The 22589-nt window shown below is 39.3% G+C and overlaps 1 protein-coding gene across 4 annotated transcripts in view; it reads left to right on the forward strand.

Moving 5' to 3' along the window:
• The first annotated feature begins 4027 nt into the window (after window positions 1–4027).
• Window positions 4028–22589, forward strand: part of ACSS3 (acyl-CoA synthetase short chain family member 3) — a 92101-nt gene continuing 73539 nt past the window's right edge. The window contains exons 1-2 of one of the 4 annotated variants that reach the window (XR_010388557.1): window positions 4028–4485; window positions 10220–10364. Coding sequence is in view for 3 of the 4 variants with exons in the window: in XM_064509593.1 (XP_064365663.1) it covers window positions 4229–4485; window positions 10220–10364 (402 nt within the window). In the remaining variant the exon portion in view is untranslated. The remainder of the gene's footprint in view (window positions 4486–10219; window positions 10365–22589) is intronic. The other 3 variants (XM_064509593.1, XM_064509597.1, XM_026100330.2) reach the window with 3 other exon arrangements.

Genomic DNA, 22589 nt, shown 5'->3' on the forward strand with positions numbered 1-22589 from the left:
TGTTTTTGTCTATGATGAGATCTTACTATTCTGGAAGAAACCACAGAATCTTTTATAGTCACTGAAAATAGGCAAAATGTCTACTGGAACAGTTCTATTGACAGGTTTATTTTTTTCAGGTAATAATTATTTCAAAATCTATGTAAGATGTTTGGTGGATTTCAGGTAAAACTGATATGTTTAATACTCTAAGCTTGGATAAAAAACTGGAAAAATACATATATATACACATATGTACCTTACGAGGTGCCAGTTCTCAGTACTGCTTCCATTACCTTTCAGGAAAATTAAAAGTAGAGCTTAGCCTGACTTAAACTTAACTCTGTGGGCTACTGCACATCGGAGTAAAACTGTGAGTGCTACCTACTTGTCAGTCATTGATGGTATGCAGGACTGTAAAACTTAGTCATACTAGACTGGCAGTTCTTTGGGACAGATATAGCCTAATAGTTGGACAAAAGGTGGTACAGAACCACAGCAAAGGTATTTAATATTTGTACAATTTTTTTACTATAATTTTGCTTTGTGCTTATGAAAGGAGTCTATCATTGAAATTTAAATTAGGAAGGCCTAAAAGTCTTGTCCACTAGGACAGTGACAGCATTTTATACACAGGAGACTCATACGTTTCTGTTAATGTTTTTTACAATGTACAAATATCTTAAAACATGTATGCCTTTCATATTATTAAAGGATATAGTTGGTGAAAAAAATGCTTTTTTAAACAAAAGAAAGGCTTCAGATAAATTATTTTGCAACTGCAGAAATATCCAGGCCAAACTAACAGTTTGTTCTTTGCCAGATCTATGCCTAGAAAAGTACAGATGTGTTTCAATGTAATCTACAGCTACACATATCCTGGGTAGTGGCTACACACATCACTACACATTATTTCAAAAAACTCTGCTGAGTGTGAATTTCAGGAGCATCAAGTTTTGCTATAAATAAATCCTTAGAGGGAAAATTCAACAGTTCAGAAGTCTGCTATAATAGCATTTGTAAGTGAACCTTAAATTACTAGCATGCAACTGGGAGAATTAGCAATCTCGTCTTTTCCCTTTTAGTTATCAGTATGGGCTGTGAGTAGTTTAATTAAAGAAGTATATTCCACAGATACTCATTACAAATGTTCTTTCAGGAAACGGATATTAGGATGTCAGCTGAAATAGGAGTTTAATGCACTTCTATTTAACTTGTTTGTCTCCCCTACACCTCTAGTGTATTGCTTATGGGAGGACATATATTCAAACTAACTACCAAAGGGTTTACTTTTGCAATGCTAATTTCTTTGCCAAGTGCTTATATCTTGATACTAAACACATACACAGGCAAAGTTGAAAAGGGTTAGCATTGCTCTCCAGCACCACAAGAAATATTAAGCATCACCAGACAATACCCAGTAAGTATTTAAATCTCAGGATACTTCTTTCAATATTAGTGCCCACAACTAACATGTTACAGAATATACATATTTAAATATTTTAGCTATTCTTTGGCCTTGATAGTTTTATCCCCAGTAGACAGAAAGATTTTGCCCCAGCTCAGAGTCAAATTGTTATCACCACCCAGAGGCTGGCTGCATCCGATTGCTATAGGTTCCTTACTAACCAGGTGGGTATCAAAGTGTTGGTGCTCTGAGGAATATAGCTTGTGAGGCAATTAATAAAAGGGTTAGTCCTTGGTAGTGAATGTAATGTACCTCTAATAATTTGATCTGAGAGTAGGCTTTACAAATTGTGCTGGGGCAACTGATGGCACTCATAAGTCCACTGTTTGCATGCCTCAGGTAGATAGGTAGATCCATCATTACACTGCATTCAGCCACAGAGGTGGGCATATAAACACCTCCCGTGAGATGCCTAAGTCTAAGGCTGTGTTGCGCCAAAAAAACACCATTAAAAAGTTTTCATGTATCTATAACAATTTTCAGTCGGAATGGTTCTTGAACATGATGATGCACAGTAAACTAACAGACTAGTCATCATCAAGAATTGTCTGTATGAAATACAAGATATAATTCTGGGAATATTTTTAAAATGCTGAGAGCACCCATGTGTGACCTGACCAGGAAGGAGTGCTCTTCAGGCACATTTGTACAGCGCATGGAATATCACCAGGCAGTCAACAGTGCCATTCGATTTCAGGGCTGTCATAATCCCTGCAAGCCTTTTCTTTTTAGATTTTGGTTAGTGGATGGACTCTACTGACAGCAAATGCTCTGTCACAGTGGTGGAAATGTGCAAGAAAGCAATGGTCTCAAATGTAGTCTCTTAACTGCAGATGTACTTTTGATTTTCTTGCTTTATTGGCATTCTGTAGTCCTTGCCTTGCCGTAGGGAAGTTTTCATAAAATGTCCACTTAATTCTTTAGGTGTCTTGGGCTCCTTGAGGATGAACTTCTTGTTATACAATGAATCTCTGGTCCCTCACTCCAGCATTTTGGAATGGCCATTATGCTACTCAGGGCTGTATGTTAGTGTGATACTGATGGGAGGAAAAGCTCAATTTTAGTGCAGTGTAGGAGAGGTAGTGCACGCGGCACTGAGATGCTAATGCTGATTGATAGACTCTGCAAGCCACAGGAAAATCTCTGTGAGCAAATGATTTTAATTTGCCTCAGAAACAGAAGCAGCAACATTCTTTATATTGAAAGATTATTAATGATTTTGAAAGTGCTGTGAAAGTTCTGCTGAACATGATCTCTGTAGGTCAAATCCTTCACAGTGTTTTTTCAGCCAAGATAAGAAATTTATTTCATGTATTAAACATACTTGAGTGGGTAAACAGACTATTTCTCTTAATCCTTTTATTCCTATACCAGCAATGTGATACACTGTTATGTTCCAATTATACTAATTCAACAACAGTCAGGTAACATGTCTAAGTTAATGGTGAATATAAAACCTACCTTCTTTGAGTTAGTCTCTCAACCATATGACATTTTTATAATGTGATTGCATGGAAAATTGTCAGAGTGACTTATTATGGACAGGCCTATTAGAGCATGAAAATAGTTTCATAAGAGACAAGAACTGTCTTTGAAGCTGGTGTAAGTCTTAGCTGGCTTATATACGATAATATTCTAAAACATTACCTGTGAAACTTAGAAAGGGCTTCTAAATATATGACAGGATGTGCAAAACAAAAGATCCAGTGCAAATGATGTAGGTCTGGAAAACAGAAGACACTTCCCCCCCCCCCCCCCCCATACTAGCCGTATGCCTCAGTTTAGCGTAGGGGTTTTCTAAAAGCAAGAATGTATTTAAAAATAAATACTTGAGCATTATGGCTGTTTATCATGCAAACCATTAAGCCAAGCCATTAAGCCAAAAACAGTTTCAGATTTCTGCCTCCCCTTTTTCTATTTGGTTTTGCTCTGTGCTGACATTTGAGTCTAGTAACTTTCTCTTCACATACATATATTCTGCTACCTCAGCCTTACAAAGCTGAAGAACGTATGCGTATATGTATTACATACGTTAGCTTGGAGAGCATTTGTGGTGTTCTGACTGTAGTCTTTTAGGGGCCAAAGTTCAGTGGTTTTGTTTGTGATTGTGGTTTAGGAGCTGGTATTTGGTTTAATGATCCTTGTTTGTAGAAGGTTTTAAATGATCTACTTTTGGGGGCCGAATGAAGTAGGGAGGCAGCAAAAGCCTTAGGCAGGAAATCTTTAAATTGCAATTGCTTTCTGGAGAGGAACTGTATATATAAAAAAAAATCTATGTTTGGATGGGGAAAAGGGGTGAAGTGAAACAAGGTAAACGGGAAAACAGATCCCTGAGGTGCTCGTGATGTGGGGAAAAGAAAGTGTAAAAAAAAAAAGGAAAAGGAAAATAGAGGTAGTTCTGGGTTCTCTTCCTTCTTTTCTGCTGCTCTCCGCAGTCTCGCACTACAGCTGTGGCACAAGCGCTGCCAGGCTGCACCAGCCGCCCCGCACGGGGCTGAGCGTGGGCGGCCTTGCCTCGCTTCGCCCTCTCCTGGGGCCGGGGCCGGGGCGGCGGCGGGCGCCCAGCCCTTCCCGGTCCGCGGCCTCGCCATGGCGCCCGGCCACGGGCCGCGGTAACGGCCGCGCGCTGAGAGGGGCGGCGGCGCAGGCCGGGCCGGGGGCGGTGCAGCCCGCCGCAGCGGGGAGGGGGGAGCCGGCGCCGCTCCGTCTAAGTGCCGTCCCGGTGGTCGCCGCCGCCGCCGGGGAGCCCGTTTCTCCGCTCCGCCTCGAAGGACGCGGACCATGAGCTTCCTCCGGTGGCTGCCGAGACTTGCGGGGGGAGGCGGCGGCGCGGCGCGGCGGGGCGCGGGCACCCCGCGGCGGGCTTGGGGCGGCGGCCGCGCCGCCTCCAGTGGGGCGGCGGCGGGGGGCTACGAGGAGGCGTTCCGGTGCTCCGTGGCCGAGCCCGAGAAGCTCTGGGGGGCGGCGGCCCAGCGGATCGCCTGGCACAAGCCCTGGGCCAAGGCGCTGGAGAGGCGCGGCGCGGGCAGTGCCTCCTGGTGAGTGCCCCCCCCGGGGGGGGGGGGGCGGGCAAAGGACGGCTGGGGATAAGGGGGGTTTAACAATTAAACCCTCTTAAGCTTAATCATGAAAGTCTGGGTGGGTGAGCGGGATGGGGTGTGAAGAGGGTTCCCCTGGACTGTAGCAGGGGTCAGAGTGTGCACGCTGTGTGTCCCCACGTGCCACTGTGAGGGCCCTCTTGGCTCCTGCCTGGGACAGGCTGTCGTGGGCACGTGGAAGCTGGCATCAGGCAGGAGCAGATAAAAGCATAAGAAACTATAGTAATCGTGACTCTCAGAGTTGTTAAATCACAGAAACTACTAAAAGCAGGTCTCAATTCAAAAAGCAAGTGGTTAAGGTACCCTTTGGCAGAGGCCTTGGTCATGCAGCGTGCTCTTGGGATGCATAGCTAACGGGTGCTAGGGAGAATTAGCCTCCTTGATGACAGGATAGGACATGTGGTGCTTCTCCAAAAATGACTTGGCCGGTAAAGTTTTGCGATGATCACCATTGCGATTTCGATGTGTTCTCAAAGGCAAGCTAATAGGAAAAAAAAGTCAAAGCAGGCTGGGATTCATCTTTGCTGGATTGATATCCTTGGCATTTTTCTTTTTTTTTTCTGGTTGATTTTAACTTAAAAATGTTAATCTCAAAATACAATTAAAAATATTAATCTCTCTCAAATCTGCCAGAAAGAAGAGATACAGAACCAGACTTTCTTGTTGGTGATTGGAGATTATTGCTTGGCAGCTCTAATAGTTATGTTGTCTTAAGCTGAACATTAAACAGGATAAACCTCTTTAACTCACCAGGGCTGTGTAAGGGTCACAAGTCTTAGAATGGATTGTTAAGATGACCTTTGATTTTTAACTTTTAATTTCATGGCACTATTTAAGAAAGGCAGGTAGATTTGCCTGCATAACTAAAGGCCGGGAGAACTCACTGGTGCTCCTGAACAAAATAATGAAAAAGTTGATATAATAGTTGCTTTTCAACAACCAAGGAAAAGGAATACAGTAGGTGCGAGTGAGGATTTTTTTTTTAACAGAGCCTGTCAAGCAAACGTAGTTTCACTAATAGAGCAGGATAAGCTTACTTGCTGGAAGTAACATGATGAGGTCTTTGTAAAACATTTTGACATCTTATATGCAACTGATTTGTTCTCACCATATGGGCAACTGAATACAAGTTTCACAGCTGAAGTCAGACTAATCTACCACTGGTCTTTTCTGGCCTGAAATTATACGAAGTTGTAAGTCTCCGAAGACTCAATATTAGGTCCTAATTATTGTTTGGATGTCAAGTATCTGTTGCTCTGTTGTGGATAATAAAACATTAAGTAATTCAAATTTGTGTAATCCTCTTCAATGTTGTAATGTGTAACATGTTATTTTCTTTTTTTGTATTTAAGTTCATAGTAAGTGATAATGGGCTGTATGTGATACCAATGTAGTATACTAATGCCTCCGAAATCTGAGTTGAATGCGAGCATCCTATGTGCTAGGCAGGACAAACAGATAAATCAGCTCTTCGAGGAAAAGACTAAATACAAGACAGAAAGAGAATATGAGAGGATCTTTCAGAGGACATGCTGAGGAGAAAATGGAAGGGACTGAACACAGAACTGGAGACAAGCCCAGACTTTCAAGAAAATCGTAGTTTACTGGTGTGACAGGGTGAAGGTGGGGTTCTGGTTCTGAGCTTTGCCTAGGAAGCAGTTTCTGGGGATCTTAAAAATATTGTTCATAAATTCATGTATGTGCTTTTTGAGTTAGTATTAAGCTTCTAAATGTTTCAGAGACGTTTTATTTTATTAGGTCAATTAGTAAGTGACCATTGATTTTGTGTACCTCTGTTTTTGGTTGCCAAACCTGGAAACAGATACTTTTCATATATTTTCTGTTCCAGTTTACTCCAGTTGGAGGTGGTGGTTAACGCATTTGAAACCTCAGCTATAAGGCAAATCTCAGCTCTTCCTCTCTAAATACTGGTGAGAGGGTAGAAGAAATATGTGGCAGGCCGTAGTGTGCTTTCTTTATTCTCTTCCATTGGAAATGCCAGTATTATGTCAGTGTGGTAGAAATGTTGTCCCATAGGCATGTGATCAGTGTCACTGTCCTATGGCTGTTATGCTGAACCAGTAATCCCAGGTACCATAGACTGTTCTAACCTGCGTCAGTGACTGGTATGGGACAAGACATCTCCTGTTTTTGCCCACAGCAAAAATAAGGAGAAGGCTAAAAAAGTACAACTGGTTGAGAAAAGGATGAAGGAATTGGAGTTGTTTGTTGCAGAAGACTAAGAGGCGACATAACTTTAAAAGTATGTAAAATTTGGCTACGGAACTGAAAGAAAAGCTGTGCTCCAAGTCTGCTTTGAAGGTCTTAAATTGCAGAAAAGGGAATGGAGATTTTAGATATTAGAAAGAAAAATCTTTTTAATGATAAAGGTAGTGAAACACTTGAACAGATTATTTTGGGATCTTGTGGAATTCCCCTTAGAAAGGTTAGGCAAGTATCTGTTAGGAGTGGTAGAAACACAGTTCCTCATAACTGATGCAGGAGAGGGCAGTTTTAGAAGTGCTGTTTTTCTGTGCTTCTGTGACACAGCATAATAGAAAATCACCTTTGAACTTCTAGGAATGTTGCACTGATTACTACTCAAATGGTACCCAAACTTTAAAAAAATGTGGCTGGATCAATTAAGATACTGTTATTTTAAACATTTAATATTGCAGCAGTTTTGTCTAACACTGTGTTCAGTTTCTGTTCTCACTTCAACCATACAAATTAAATAATCAGATGATTTCAGGGAAGTCTGGCGGGAGACTTGTATGTAGCCTGCATGGCGTGACAGGATTTCAGTTGTACAAACTTTTCTACAGTTAAGGTGGAAAATAATTTTAATGCAGTTTTTTCTTGTGCGTATATCCCAGGTTTATTAAGAATTGAATTTCCATCTTTTTTTCTTAATGATTTTTGGTTTTGATTGGTTTAATGAAGACTAAAAATGTCTCTGAATATAGTTACTTTGATTTTTAAGATAGCAGATGAGGTTGGAACTTAAAGCATAAGTTTTGAATATTAGACTGAAGTGAATTAAGGCATAATTATATATTGCCTTCTTCACTACTTTACTTGTTTCATTACTAGCAAGTAGGCTGTTGTTGCATCCCCAAAATACTGAATGCAGTAAAAAAAAATTCCAAATCAGAGGTGGTCGATGTTTATTCCTTGAGAAATAAAGAATTGCTAAAAGGATAGTTAGACTTGGGTGGAATATTAGTTTAAAATGCTGCTATGAAGATAGTTGTGTTGATATTATAGCTACTTTTAAATTCCACTGTGAGTATGGCAGGGAAGCCTGTGCTATTTCCTTCCACAGTAGCATTAGTGAACAGAGAAAGAGCTCCTTGCAAAGAGTGCTACTGAACTGAATCCAGTTTCTCATATGTATTATAGTTGCTTTTGTTTACTCTTTTTTTATTTCTGTTTTCCTGTACTCCATTTGTTGAATATTACTAATTTTTGATTTCTCAGCATTAGGAACATAGCATGAAGAAACAATCCTTAGACTTGGATTCAGTTCATAAGCCTTACTGAGATAAATATTTGGTTAGCAACAGATTAGCATTTTAAAGCTCTGCTTATTATGGCAAGATTTACTGGCAGCTCTTATGAACATCCTGCTGATCCACCTCTGATCTTTCTACAGTCTGCTGGAATATTTTTCTTTCAGTTCTGGATCGAAGGCCTCTTTTCTAAACAGAAGCGTGTTCTTAGTGTCCTTATTCCAACTGGGTCCTGGTTTCAGTGCTATTACTTTTTTTTTTCCCTCCTTATTCCCCAGCTAGGGTTTATTCAAGCAAATTGTGATTCCTTACAGGTGTTCAGCTCTTCAGGAGTCATTGAGTCAACAGAAATTTGCAGAAACACAGGACAGCTTTTCAAAGCCAGATAGCTTTTATTTTTCATTCAGAACTCAGAATTTTAGCATCTCCTTGTATTACAGTGGGAAAGCAAAGGTCTTGCAATCATAGTAGGTGCATCACTGCTTTCTCTGATCCTGTACCAGCCACCATGCCATCTCTGTCCCAGAGCTGGGCAGCAGAGCTCTTACACAGTGTTCAGATGTATTTGGGTTTGGTTTCAATCTGCAGTCACACATATTTCATATACTTTTTGGTATGCAGTCATTAAAAATGTATGTGGTAGTATTGATCTTCCTATATATCACTGGGAGAACCCAAGGTGTGGTAAAGCTCGCTTGTATTTTGGATGTTCTTAAGAATTTATGCATAATAACCCAGATATTGCCATCTCCTATTGCCTTGTTTATATTATTCCAGTATGTTCTGATATAAAAATCAATGGATGTCCTGAATCCTACACAGTTTTTATGAGAGTAATACAGAATTTCTCAATAGTAGGTGAAACACCTCACAATCCTTTATTGTTCATATAGTTGTTCTTTTACGGGAAAGGGTTTGTAGTACAGAATGTGCTTGTTACTTTTCATGTCCCCCGCCTTCTCCTTATGAGTGGCATTGTAGAGGATTTACAATAAAAGATTGATGTACCCTGAACATCCTAACTGCTTCAGTTTAATAGTTGCCATTCTATGGCCATAGAGATTATCCTATAGTATCTTTGCATGTGGATATATGAATAATATATTGCATTTCATAATTGAGAGTGGTCCTTTACTAGACAGGAAAGGGGAAGAAGGAAGTATTCTCTCTAGCTGGTAGTGGGTCACTTTAAGTTCTTGTTTCTAGTTACATTAGAACAATACATTACCACCATGAGCACCCCACAGAATTTTGGAAAATCTCGACTGTTTTTCGTTTTTCTTGGATGTTGCTGGGTATTGCTCAGAGTGCAGATAGAGGGATATGTGTGCAGACAGAGGGAAAAACACACACGCAAAGGAAGCCACTACTTCGAGGAGTGAACTTCAATTTTTAGATTGTGTCATCTCTGAGTTAACAGTCTTCTTTGTATCTAGTGCCTTTTGTATTTTCTTGAGGATTATGTTACACCAGGATTTTCTCTTTGTGGAAAACTACAACAAAAATGAAAATCAAGTGTGTGAAATACTTTTTTAATTGAAAGATGAGCGTTTTCTGTAAATGTCTGGCTTTCGAAGAGAGTATGACTCATACTACAGGGAATTGTGAAACACTGATATAAAACGTGCTAATGTCAAATGTGTTGTGAAAGTCAGACAAATTTATAAGATTTTATAGCAGTTGGGGTTGGTTTCATTTAGATACAGATGCTTGCCTATTTAACTGTTATTGCCAAGAAATGAATAAGAACGTTCTGAGTTCTTAACCTGTTTTTCCTAAAAATGATATATGTGCATGCCAATAGAAAGTAGTGTAATAATGTCTTTTCTTAATGTGAAATTATTTTATGTGAACATATATTTTGTCACTGAAATCTTCATTTTAAAAATTGGAACGATTGATGCAAAATGAGTTAAATCAAGACTAAGTTTAGTAGGTTCTTAGTCAAGTCAATTAAGCTGCAGTATTTTACTAGTTTCACCAGTAGGCTTATTTAGCTTTTTTGAGTAAATTGCTGGGTTATAGAATAAAAAATGACTTTCTGAACTGAGTGTAGTATTTTATGAACTATACTTCAATTGAATACTATCATTCTTTATAAAAACTAGTTTTACTAGTTTGGAAAGCTGTCTGTTATATAACACATCCAACTTCTTTTTTAGGTTTGTAGATGGAGAGCTAAATATTTGTTACAATGCTGTAGATCGCCATGTTGAGAATGGACGAGGAGAACACATTGCCATTATTTATGACAGTCCTGTAACAAATACCAAAGAGAAAATAACTTATAAGAAGCTTCTTGAACAGGTATGTTTGAAAATAACCCTGTTGCTGGAAATAAATGGGATGCATGGGATGCACAGCAGGTAGATATTAGGTAAGATATTGTCTACCTTGCTAGTTTATTCTTTTTGCTGCACTCAATATTGATTTATAAACTTCACTGCTTGTACCCAGTATTAGCGCATTGAAGACATTTCAATCTTCCCCAGGCTCTTCTTTTTCTCCTGCAGTTTAATAAAAGTAATTTTGTCCTGCTTTGTAAAATTTTGAACTTTTCTCTCTTTGATTTCTAACATTTCTTATTTCATATTGAAAAGCAAGATATTAATCAAATTACTTGACACTAAGGTGCTACAATGAGCAACAACACTATTCTAATAGGAATGAAAGTGCACACTGTGGCTATTCCTGTGCGCTAAGCGAGTGTAAAAAGAACTGAAAAGTTGAAGGAGCTCCAAGAACAGCTGGGTCTCCTGCCTCATCGTGTGGTCCTCATGGCCTGCCCTGGTTTTCTGTCTTGACGTTCTGTGGCTGTTGGCTTCCCATTCTAACAAAGTGAAGTGCATCTAGCAGCTAGGTTGTTTGGCGTCAATGATATTAGTGTTTTTTTGAGTGCTAAGCATATTGGTGTGTCTAGCAAGCATAGCATATGTTTCTAGTGTAACTTAGATTCTTATAGGATTCTTATAGGATAGTTAGTGCTCTACACTTCATGGTTCATTTATTTTCAGTGTTTTGATCATATAGTTGACTTCAGCTTTAGTTTTAGTTTTTTGTCCCGTACTGTTTGGCAATTAAACTGAACTGGTATTGCAGTTCAAGACCAAATGGTGCTATGGAAAATAAATTGACTCAGTTATTGAGACACTTTAATCACCAATACATGCAATTTTATGAAAGGCGACTTCCCCGCCTTTCAGGAGGGAGGATGTGCTCCAGAAGAGAAGCGGGGCAAGTCTGCGTCACAGTTGCTGCTGTGTGGCCCTGGGGCCTTGGGTGCCCTCAGTGCCCTCCCAGCCCTCCCCCAGTGACCCCAGACACTGTCAGGCACAGGTTGGGGTGGAGAAAACCCGGTCCTGCATCGGCCTATTCAGATTTGCTCGGCACCTGAACCCGGGCTGTTGCCGCTGCAGGTGTCTGCAGTCGGCTCCGCGCAACGATTCTCTGCGCACGTGCAGCTTTGTAGCTGTTACCTGGGGTGTTCACGCTCAGACTGCTCCTCTGCTCTCATAACTGAGCTCCTCCCTTATCCTGCAGGGTTAACTGAAATGCGTATGCTAACACTTGTCAGCCAGGTCTTACCCATGCCGACTGCCACAGCTGGTAATTAAACTCGGCTTCCTGTTCAAATGCTGTGTTTTATCTTTGGTCAGATGGCTTTTTTTCCCAGTTACCTATAGCACTTCCTCTGTACACTGAGTACAGAGAAATACTGGACTCAGACTCATATTCTGCTTTAATATATTTCAGTGTGCAAGCTGCTTTAGAATGCACACACTCACTGTGTTTCAAATATATATATAGTGTCTGGAGTAATGTGAAAACGCTTAAAAATCTGCAATGAAATTCACAATACAGTAGTTCAGTGTATGAGGTTTTCTTTCACTGTTGTAAGAAAAGAGAAATCAACAACTACAAACACTGCTGTATTTCTGTTGTGCTTTTTTAACAAAAGTATAGAAAAAGTATAGAAAAAATTTACCCCTCACCCCTTTTTTGTGAACTTATCAAGTCCAAAAAGAACTTAAAAGGTTCACTATGATATGGCATGCTGGAGCTAGAACAGCTGAAATACTTAAGTGCTTTAAGAAATTAATAAGCTCTAAAAGTGCCTAGATAATTATTTAATTATATATATACACACACACATATATTTGTAAAATACATATTTGTTTTATTTTAAAGAAGTAATGCACCATTTTATGTAAATTATCTTCAGTGGACTTGCTCTGCAGAAATCTCCTCTAAAAGGGATTTGAAATGCATCCCTCTTTTCACTATTTAAATTTCATGTTGCTATAAAATCTTATAAGTTTGCGGCTATGTGATATCTCCAAATGTATTAAATGCTTTGGGGTGTGGAAGATTTATACATCATGAGAAAGTTTGTGCTAGTTGACTTAAGCCTTCTTTTTCCCACATTTTCTCTTACTCCAGCAAACCAAACCAAGTGGGAGAATCATTTTAATGTGTCTATGGATATTTAGCAAAATTCATTTGGAAGCCATCATAATCTTGCTGGTAGCTGAGTCCTATCTAAGTATTGCTTTTGAATTCTGTACAGTTTTTTTTTTTTTTTTTAATCAAAAGGGAATATGATTGTGAAAGGCAGGAGCTGAGATTAGTATTGGTCCGTGGAGGTTTTCTAGTTTACTCTTGTGGAATAAATTTCATTTAGTTTATCTCGTAACTGTTAGAGACCAGATAAGAAACATCTTTACAAAGAGATTTGCTGAAAATGGAAAGATGTGGGCTGGTATATATTTTGTGTCATAGATTTTGTAGGGATTGGGAGAGAGTTTGGAAAAGGTCCACCAAACTGTTACGAAGTGTGCATTATGATGTTTGACTCACAGCACTCAAGTCATTGCTTGTCACTATGTTCTCAGTCTGCTCAGTATAAGGTAAAAGTACTGTATGCTGTAGTTTTGAAATATCCTTTCCATGCTTTACATGTTTCTTTTTAGATCAGTAACAGTGTAGGTCAGACATGACCAAAAGTCGATGACTAGGTTCAGTAGTACTCTGGAGGTTGTTAGGAAGCATCTTGCCATCTTTCCTGAGTTTGTTTCCCATTTTGAAATATCCTGACAATTGTGTGCAGACTGTAGTTTGGACTGTCCACATCTAATGAACGTTTAGTAGTCTGTCTGGCCAATAAACTGGTATTTTGATGAGGATGTCTGGTCAGAGAGGCTGTCCGTTCAAAATGTCTCTACAAGAGATGAGCATTTGAAGTGGTGGAATTCTTTTTGGCTTTTGGTAATACAGGAGGAGTTTATAGATGGAACGGATAGAAGTTACGTAGGAGAACTGTGGGGCACCAGATGGGAAGACACAGAATTTTGTAGCAGGTTGGCTCATTTGTTCCAGGATCAAGGTAGTGGGGAGGCGGGGGGGGAGACATAGCTGCTTGGCTGAACATAATACAACGCCTTAGGGAGGGTGGGATAGCTTGAACTATGTACTCAGGAAGTCTGTTATTTTAAGTTACCCCTGTCCTTTTTACGTTGTCCTGTACTTCTTCACTGACTAAGAAAAAACAAGTACGTTTTCAGAAACTATGCAAAGCTTATCTGTGTATATGTATTTCTTTATATCTTCTGCAGGGCTCCTGCAGCTGAAGTTGGAACAAAAAACCAACAGTCTTTCATTTTCATTGATATTCTGGAAAAAAATAAACTGCTCGCAAGCAGCAGCAAGTGGAAGTTTGAGTTAGTACAGGAGTGGCTGCTAGAGTAATAAATGTATTTCCTGTAACGTATCAAAAGCCTCTAAGATAAGAATAGGGTTTGGATTCTTAGGCTTTGTGGTCTTGGGATATTTGCTAGCTGATGATACTTGATCAGATTTTAACGCACGGAAACTTTAACAAAACTGGAAATTGTTCTCTTTGGCCATTCAAAGATGTTGAGTTACTACATAAGGTCTGGTTTCCTTAAAATACCATGCTTTTTGTTTATATTCCTTTTCAGTGTGGAATTTTTGTCTGTAAATTATACTTACTAGATTTGCACTGGTGGATTGCGCTTTGAAAACACATTTGTTGTGGAAATCAAATCATTCCTGCCCTTTGATCTGCAATGGAAAAAACAATGAGCCAATTTAAAACAAGAAGGAAGCTTCCTGTGGCTGGATGAACAGTAGTTTATAATTTAGTTTGCTTTTTCCATTTTATGTTATTGCGTTTATAGTGCAAAATGCATATTACTTCTTACACGCATGGTAGAGACGTTTTCTTAGTTAACAAGCGGATAAAGATCAGGTGCAGGACAGCAACTGAGGAATAGGTGTTATGATAGTGAGAGAGGAAGGTGAACTGTAGATGGAATTAGCTTTTATGAAAGTAAGAAAGATGTGGTAAGCTAAAAAAGATTTAGAGGCAGTAAACCTCTAAAAAAGAAGGTAAGAAGGAAAAGCCATGGGGTCAAATTATCCTTAGGTGGGTCAGTGGTTAGAAACCCAAGTTTTGTGTAGTCAAGACTGAATTAGTAGAAGAAATGGAAGATGTCATCTGCAGCAGTGTTTTCTGTAGGTGTTGTCTAGGAGCAGATAGAATGGGGACTGGAAGCCCGTTTGTTATATTTTTTTTAGTTTTGGTGAAAATAGTGAAAAATAGAAGTATCTTTGGAGGAGTTGGTGAGAATCTGGTTATAAAAAGAGTAGCTGAGGAAAACATGGAGTATTTCTATTTGATGGAGCCAAAGGTTGAAAAAGAATAAAATGTAGGCAAGATTAGTAGTAAAGAAAAACAAAAAAATTTTGAATAATATTAGATCTGAACCAAGAAACATTTTCCCCAGGTTAAGATGCTGAGTATAGAAATAGGGAAGTTACCAAACTGCAACCAGGCTGAAGACCTGGGAAAGAAAGAGAAGGATTTGCAAGTAATTAGATGATATCTCTTTTAACAGGCTTATTATGGAGACTGGAGAGATGAAGTCACAATAACATCAGCATTTATGGCTTCATTTTGCGTCTGAAAATGAGTATCTCTGTGTAAATTATTTTTGGTAATTTATGGTTGCTATGCTGTCATTTGGCTTTTAAATTCAAAGGGAAGCTGTATTAGTTGTCTCAGTGAGGAATTATGTGTTCGCTTTAGAAAGCAGATCCTCACATGTATGAAGATTAGAAGGTAAGGTCTATAGGAGTAGCACGGTTACACTTTGAATAACTTGAGAGAAGTTTATAACCCCATCTCCAACTCTATTTATTTTTAACCCATGTAAGAAACTCTCTTTACTACAGTATCTTTCTCCTGTTTTAGTAAGAGAGGCATGCTGTGACAGCTGCTGCCACTGTTGGTTACCGGTGCTGCTTTTATCTGTGACAAATGTCCTGTGAAATCCTGAGCCCCTGGTTATACTGAAAGTGCTTGTACAAACTGTGCCAGCACAACTCTTTTGGCAATGCCATTTCTTCATGTGCTCATATCTGCCTATTCAATAAATCTCATCCATCAGTACAAGAACTAATGCTTTAATACTGACATAACCTGTGCATTGTATTCAAATACAAAATTAATTGTAAAATTTTATTCTTCAAGAATAAGATTTACATAAACACTATCAGAGGCAGACTTTGACCAGTATGGCCAAGGCAATGTAATTAATCATGTTTACACTGTAGACTCTGCAATTTTGTTTTCTGCATGTACTGAGTTCTTTAAAAAAAGCCAAATTCTCCCCCAAAACCCTTTTCCCCTGGTTCTCTCTTGCATTCTTCTGGAAGTCTTGTTCATTGTGACTGAAGATCTGTTTCTGCTGTCAGCAGCCTAAACTAAACTAAACTCAGCAGTAGGAAAATAAACACCAAGAAAACTATTTTGTTTTTAGTGGTTTTTAGCATTGCACAGCTTTTCAGATCTGAGAGATAGAATCACACTGCAATTTTAAAGTTAAGCATCACTAAACTCTATAGGTAATTGAGAGAAAGATTGGAAGCTTGTGGATGTTTAGTGCCCAACCTGTGGGGAACTTTTTTGTTTTTCATTTGGTGGAACTGGAATAGAAGGATTGCAGGGCAGTCAGCTTATTCTTTAGTTTAAAATTTAAGTCTCCTGTAGTTAGGTAAAATATATATTATAGAGAAATACCGATTAAGTATAGTAATTAATAGTGTTGAGAATCACTGACTTTAAAAGGTGCCAAAAGAAGTGAAGACATTACTGGATTGTCTTAGGACGATGTAAGTATCCTTGAAGTTTTTCCATAGGTTTTAGACAAGCTATTGTGGTAAGCGCTGGGCCGCTAGTTGGAAGAGAAACTAACAAACAGAACTGGAAGTGAACAGAGCAAACAAATTTTCAGCAACTCTCTATTGATGTACAGAATGGGAAGGTCAGTTCTTTTTGATCTTTGTACAACAGCACTGTCTTCACAATTAGAAAGTCTTGAGACTGTTCCAGTTAGTTATAATGAAGTTTTATGTAGTGCATAAAATTACATTATAAATTCATTAATTAAATGCTGTTACAGATGGAGTCCTGCAAATGCGAAGAGTAGGACTTTGACAAATTTAAGACGTGATAGTCTTCCAAACTCTATTAATTGGATTTTTTCTTTACTGATGCTTTTTATAGGTATGTAAGTGAGAATTATGATGTTGAATTGATGCCAGTGAAATGGGGATGTAGGTGTAAGCTTTGTGTATGCCTCAGGAGATACTCCATTAGTCCATTAGTGAGATGGCAGGAAAAGATAAGGGAGATACATTTCTATTAGAAATATTATTGAATTTGTGTAGTATTAGGGAAATATATAAAGATACCCAGAAGAAACAGGGAGCTATGACTTCTGTTCATTTAAAAACAGACTTTCTGGATGTACTGGAAAATAACAGCATTTTCCAGTTTAGCGCAAAGGTGGTTAGATAGGTAAAACAAACCTTCAATTTATGTAACTGGATTATTTTCTCTAGGATGCTTTGCTTGCTAAAAATATCTCAAGAATTTGAGAGTCCTGTTATCAGCAGTTCTTGACTATTGTTAGATCTTGTACAAAAAAGCAGTGTGATTCTTCTCTGTGGTTCTTTTCAATAACAATGCACAGTTAACATGTTGAATTCAGTGCCATAATAAATAATTTCTGATTGCAGTAACTTGAGAGGATTATTTAAAACCAACCGCCCACGCTTGGGTGAAGAAGAAGGGCTTCAGGTTATAAATGATGGACTAGGATGTAATTTTTTCTGAGGAAGGTTTTTCCATAATTACCCACCTAAAAGCATCTTCTTCTGAAATATCTGCATTAGCCACTGTCAGATTGTATGTATGCGTCTGTCTGTCTTGCTCTGCTCTTACCTCATGTATACGACTGAGGAATCATCTGGATTGTTTTGTTTCTAGTTGTCTTTCTGATTCTCCATGCTTTACTCCATCTCATTTCTTTTCCTTCTGCCTTGAAAAATGACCAATTGCTTTGTAGCTAGAGATAGTAATTTTCTTTTGATATTGTTTTTCCTTAATTTTCTGAAGTACCGTTGAATCAAAACTAGAATACAGACAGAAAATCCTGCTGAGACTGACAACCCAACTGCTTGTCTGGTCAAGCAATTTTATCTTGATAAAACTATATACTAGACTTTTCATTTAATGCTGTTTTTCATTATCTTACTTAAATCTAAAATTCTTTTCTTCAGTGGATGTCCTAGAAAGATTTAAGAGTGATGTCACTGAGATAGCTTTTAAAAAATACCAGTATTAGTATTCTGTAAAGGATGAGACTAATCAGGACTTCATACAGAGTGGCGTTTTGGGTTTTTTAGATTCCATGCAAAAGACTTCTGTATCACACCTTAACAGTTGCAAAAGTAGCTGGAACTTGATCTTTCCTGACTGAAGATGGTTATACTGTGTTATGTCAACATCAGCAATATCTACAGTAGCCTGTAATTTGGTGCAGTAAAAGCAGATATGTGAATCAAACGGTGCTGAATTAACTGCTGAAGCTTCTAACACTTCCGCTATAAGTGGCTTGTGGGTTTCACTTTGGACTACGTTGATTGGTCTTTTTTAACTGCGTGTCCCATAACTCACTTCGAAGCTGTCTGAATGTAGCCATCGCATAAATCTTTCCTTTTCTAACTGTGGGTTTCTCTGAGAAGTGCTATGCTTTGCCTTCATCTGTCTCACTGCTGCTTTATTTCCTTCCCCACTCTGAGTGGATTTTGTCCAAATACGGGTCTCGTAGGGGAACTTACGTGCTGTAGGAGTTGTGCAGAACACTGTAGGCTGTCCCTCACAACTACCTGAGATTCCTTCTGAGGCAAATGTTTGCCTACACCTGCCTCTTTTGTGGAGTGGATGCAGTGGCATTGATTTCATGTTTGATTAGAAGTGATGCCAAGTTGATAAGCATGATGGAACTGCTGTCACATCCAAGCCCCTTCTTGGAGTGACAGTCCACAGCTGATCCCCCAAGCCGAGAAGGAAAAGGTCCAGTACCTGTACCCTTCCACCAAATCCCTAGCTCTCCTTGAATCCAAAGAACTTGTTAGCACATGAAAGAAAGGAGAAAAAAGTTTCTATAACTAACTTCAATCCCAGCTGCTAGCTGCCTTTGTGAGAAGGAAATGGAAGTATCTTTTTTGTACTTTTTCATATTTGTGGAGCAGTATACAAGCACTATCACCACCACTAGGTAGGTCCTTTACACACTGCATTTGAGGAAGGAGAGACAGTGTGGCAAGGTCTTTGTGCAGAAGCCTGGGAGGGCTGTCTTATCATGGCATGCCACATGCATGGCTTATGCGGTTGCCAGGATTGAGCCTGGCACACAAGCAGAGCAGGGCCTGAGCAGGCAGTCTCTGATGGAGCTTGTTGCTACACAGGATTTCACCCACAGCTCACGGCCCCTGAGGAACTGTCCCTCAAGGCACAATGGCTCTCGCAGTCAGATTCACATTGACTCTCCACAGCTCTGACACCGCTGCCCCAGTTCTACCAGAAACCTGCTAAACATAATCCCACACTGAATACACATATGGAAAAGGAGTATGCACACTTCACAGGCAGCAATCCCCCTGCATGCTGTGGCGGAGGGTGGACCAAGGGGATGTCACCTCACAAGGCTCCCTGGGGGTTTCCAGGGATGCAGACGTGTGTGGCACCGTAGGCATGCTTCGCCCTGGACTCTCACAGGCCTGTTAATCCTGGGCCCCTGGGCATGGATGTCTTCTTCAAGAGCAGTGGCCTTGGTGGTGCGCCTTCCCCTGGAGATCTGTTCACGACCTCTGTGGTAGTGGCACATCCACCGTGCCACCTCTGATGCATGGCTGCCCCTCCTCTTCAAGAGCACACTCTTCCTCTGCTTGAAATGAATGCAGCACTGCTTGTTGGTCCTCTTCCATGTGCAGGAGGCACAGTGTTAGCAGCAGGGCGGTGCATCTGCTGGAGACACTTTTGGCCCGTTCAGGGCACAGGCTGTCAAGCTCCAAGCTGTCTCTTGCTCAATATTCTCGGAGGCTGAAGCGACAGTTGTCACCATTGCCAAACACAGCAGTGCTAAAGGGAGGAAACAATAATTAAAAAGCAGCAGTAGAAGAAAGAAAAGGTTGAGCATGAGGCAGAGCAAGAAGAAGAGATCCTTCTTCAGTAGGCTTTTCTGGAAAAACAAGACAGCGGATAATCTGAAGAGCCAAAAAAGTCTTGCTCTCTTTGGTTTAGAGGAATGAATATGCGACCCTTGGCTTATTTTACAACAGGAGATGCACTTCACGTTTTTTTCCGGAGCTTTCAACATTTCAAGAACTTTTTGTGTTTAGCTTGCATTGGGGGACCTGACAGTGCTGAGACCTAGTCCTTGTTCAACCCGGTAGGGTTTGAGATACCTCTTTTGGGGATCTGGAGTGGAATTTCTGCTTTAGTGTCTTCTAAGAAGAGTTCTTTTGGCATGAACCAGAACTGCTGTGTAAACCATTGGGATAGCCAGGTGTTCTGCTTCAAAACTGCACTACTTTTCCAAACGTGAACTGCTAATGCAGATGTAGTGTTTGTTTGGCAGCTGGGTAAAATGCAGCCGTGCCCACAAGGGATTTGCATTTGATATAAGTGTAATTTAAGTCCAGATCTTCAAAGTTGAAAGCACACTTCAGTTTCCTGTAATATCACTTGGTCTGAAGTGATTTAATTACTAAAGTTTCAAATATATTAAAGCAATAGAGCAATCTTAAATTTCCGAGAAAAAACAAAGAAACAGCATGCTACTAGGAAAATAGCAACTGTAAAAGATTGAGTGATAAAGAATACTGTCTTAATATAAACCATAAATGACAACACTCTGCACCAAACAGGAAGTTTTTATGGCTTTTAACAGTTTAATGAAATGTCACTACTCACTCTTTTTTCCTTTTAAAAAGGATGATTGGTTGGGCAATGTAAACCTGCTTAATGATGTTCCACAGTCTCCCAAACGGAGACAGTGTTTTATTGTATATTATGTGGTCTAAATACTCCTTTCCCTCATTCTCCTGACAGCTAGGGACACAGGGAAAATTGCAGATACCTTGGATTGGGTTATCGCCTTTGGACCCACCAGATAGGGGAGGTTAAGTGCAGACAAGTAGTCAGTGTGCATGCATGGAAGACGTGGTTCCTGCCTGCTGCATATATTCTGCTTTAAATAGAACCTCTCCTTCATAGGTTTCAATAAAAATCACTTCAATGCAGGCAGATCTCTTCACTGTCTCCCTCCTACTTAAAGAACGTTAATGTTGTGCAGCCAAGTACTGAAGTTATGTTGCTTATATACAGGCACTGGGAAAGGTTTCTATTACAAAATTACTAACTGTAATCTTTAAATGATCCCTTTTCCTTCACCAGGCAAATGCTGCCTTTTTTATCATTAATAATAAATAATAATCCTTGTTCTTCATTGTGTTTAACTTCTTATTGCTTACTATCCACACTTGTACTGAATATAAAATTACTCATTAAATATACTGTTTTAGTTGCCTTTGGTCTTCCTGTCAACATACTGCTTGAGAGTCTCACAAGCATCAAAGATAAAGTTTAGTCTCCTCAGTTCTCTGAGGGTAAGGTGATACTACCTCTGTGTTACAGTTAGTTTGCAGAGTTTTAATGTTTTCATAATAGGAAATATAGGAAAGACATTTACCTTTGGAAGCAGTGTTATTATCTTTATTTACAATTACTTGCATCAATCCTATCGAGAAATGGCTGTAAATGCCAGTGGTATGGCTATAAATTCTAGTGGCATACATGTACAAGTCTTGCTGATTTGCGATAGTTTTTGACGCATGTCAGATTTTCATAGAGTATTGATAGGCATTAGTAGGTCTACGTTTAAAAATATTTTCTTCTGTTTATCAGTAAGGTTTAATATAGGAGGTCTATTGCAAACAATTCAAACACATACCTTGATTTCTGTTGAGTTTGGAGCTTGGTATGGTGATGACTTTGCCTTATAAACACTCTCTGTCTTGCTGCTGAGAATAACAGCAGGGATCAATTCAGCGGTCATAAAAAATGGAAGCTATGTCATTATCCTCTGATGCAAGCATGCGTGCTTGGGGCTCCTATATTTCTGTTTTCTTAAATGCCTGGGCAGAAGTACAGAAATATACATAGTTTGATTGTGGATAAGCTGTGTATTTAATGGAAACACAGTTCAGATGCATTTGGAGCTTCTGGATGTTACTGGGTCAGGTTGCAGTAAGTCTGGACATGTGGTCCCACTGAAGAGATTAGCAGTGAGATAATTGCATTTTTTCCTTCTTCAGTACGTGTATCTGATAGGATTTTAAGGTTTTGAGTTGTGATTGCTCAAACTTCTTTTGAATATGAGCATAGCAGAAAGCACTGAATGCTTACTAATCTCTAAAAGTAGCAGTAATATTTGAATGCGAAATATTAAACTAGAACAAGATCTACCCTTCTGACTCATGCATCCTTGAAAAAAAGGGTCCTTCCCCCTGGTCCTGCTTGTACAGCATGTTTTATTGGCCTTCTAGGCTACTTTGATTGCTTGTGTTATTTACTGGGTCACTGACATAATCTCTTTTATTTCTTCTGAAGCTTGGAAGTGGGTTTTCTCCATGCTACAAGCAACACTGATGCTACTCACAGGAATTTTTCTCCCTTTTCCTTTGTCTGCAGTCTGCACTAATGTTAATAATGGTACCTCAAGAAAATAGCCTTTCACAGCAGTAAACTGTACTTAAAACGTTGTCTATGTGGTATAATGAGTAAATAAGGAATAATGCAAAACAGGTAAGATGTAAGGAATTCATATACAAGTGGATATATGTTACGTAATAATGAAAGAAATTAGAATCTTTAAATTTCTTACACTTATCTTATTACTTTTTAATGAATGGCAGCCTATTAAGGAAAAACGTTTTACAGTTACAGGTACAGGTAAGAAGAGTTTCCCTGTAAGACTGAGCAACTCCTTTTTTCTGAACTTAGGTTTAGACGGAAGTTCTAATCTTCAGATACCCCAAGAACTTCACAGAAAATTTATTTTTTTAAATCTTATTACTAATATAAAGCTATTGCAAGTAGAC

The sequence above is a fragment of the Dromaius novaehollandiae genome, chromosome 1, assembly GCF_036370855.1.
Source record: "Dromaius novaehollandiae isolate bDroNov1 chromosome 1, bDroNov1.hap1, whole genome shotgun sequence".
In the NCBI taxonomy this organism is placed as follows: domain Eukaryota; kingdom Metazoa; phylum Chordata; class Aves; order Casuariiformes; family Dromaiidae; genus Dromaius; species Dromaius novaehollandiae.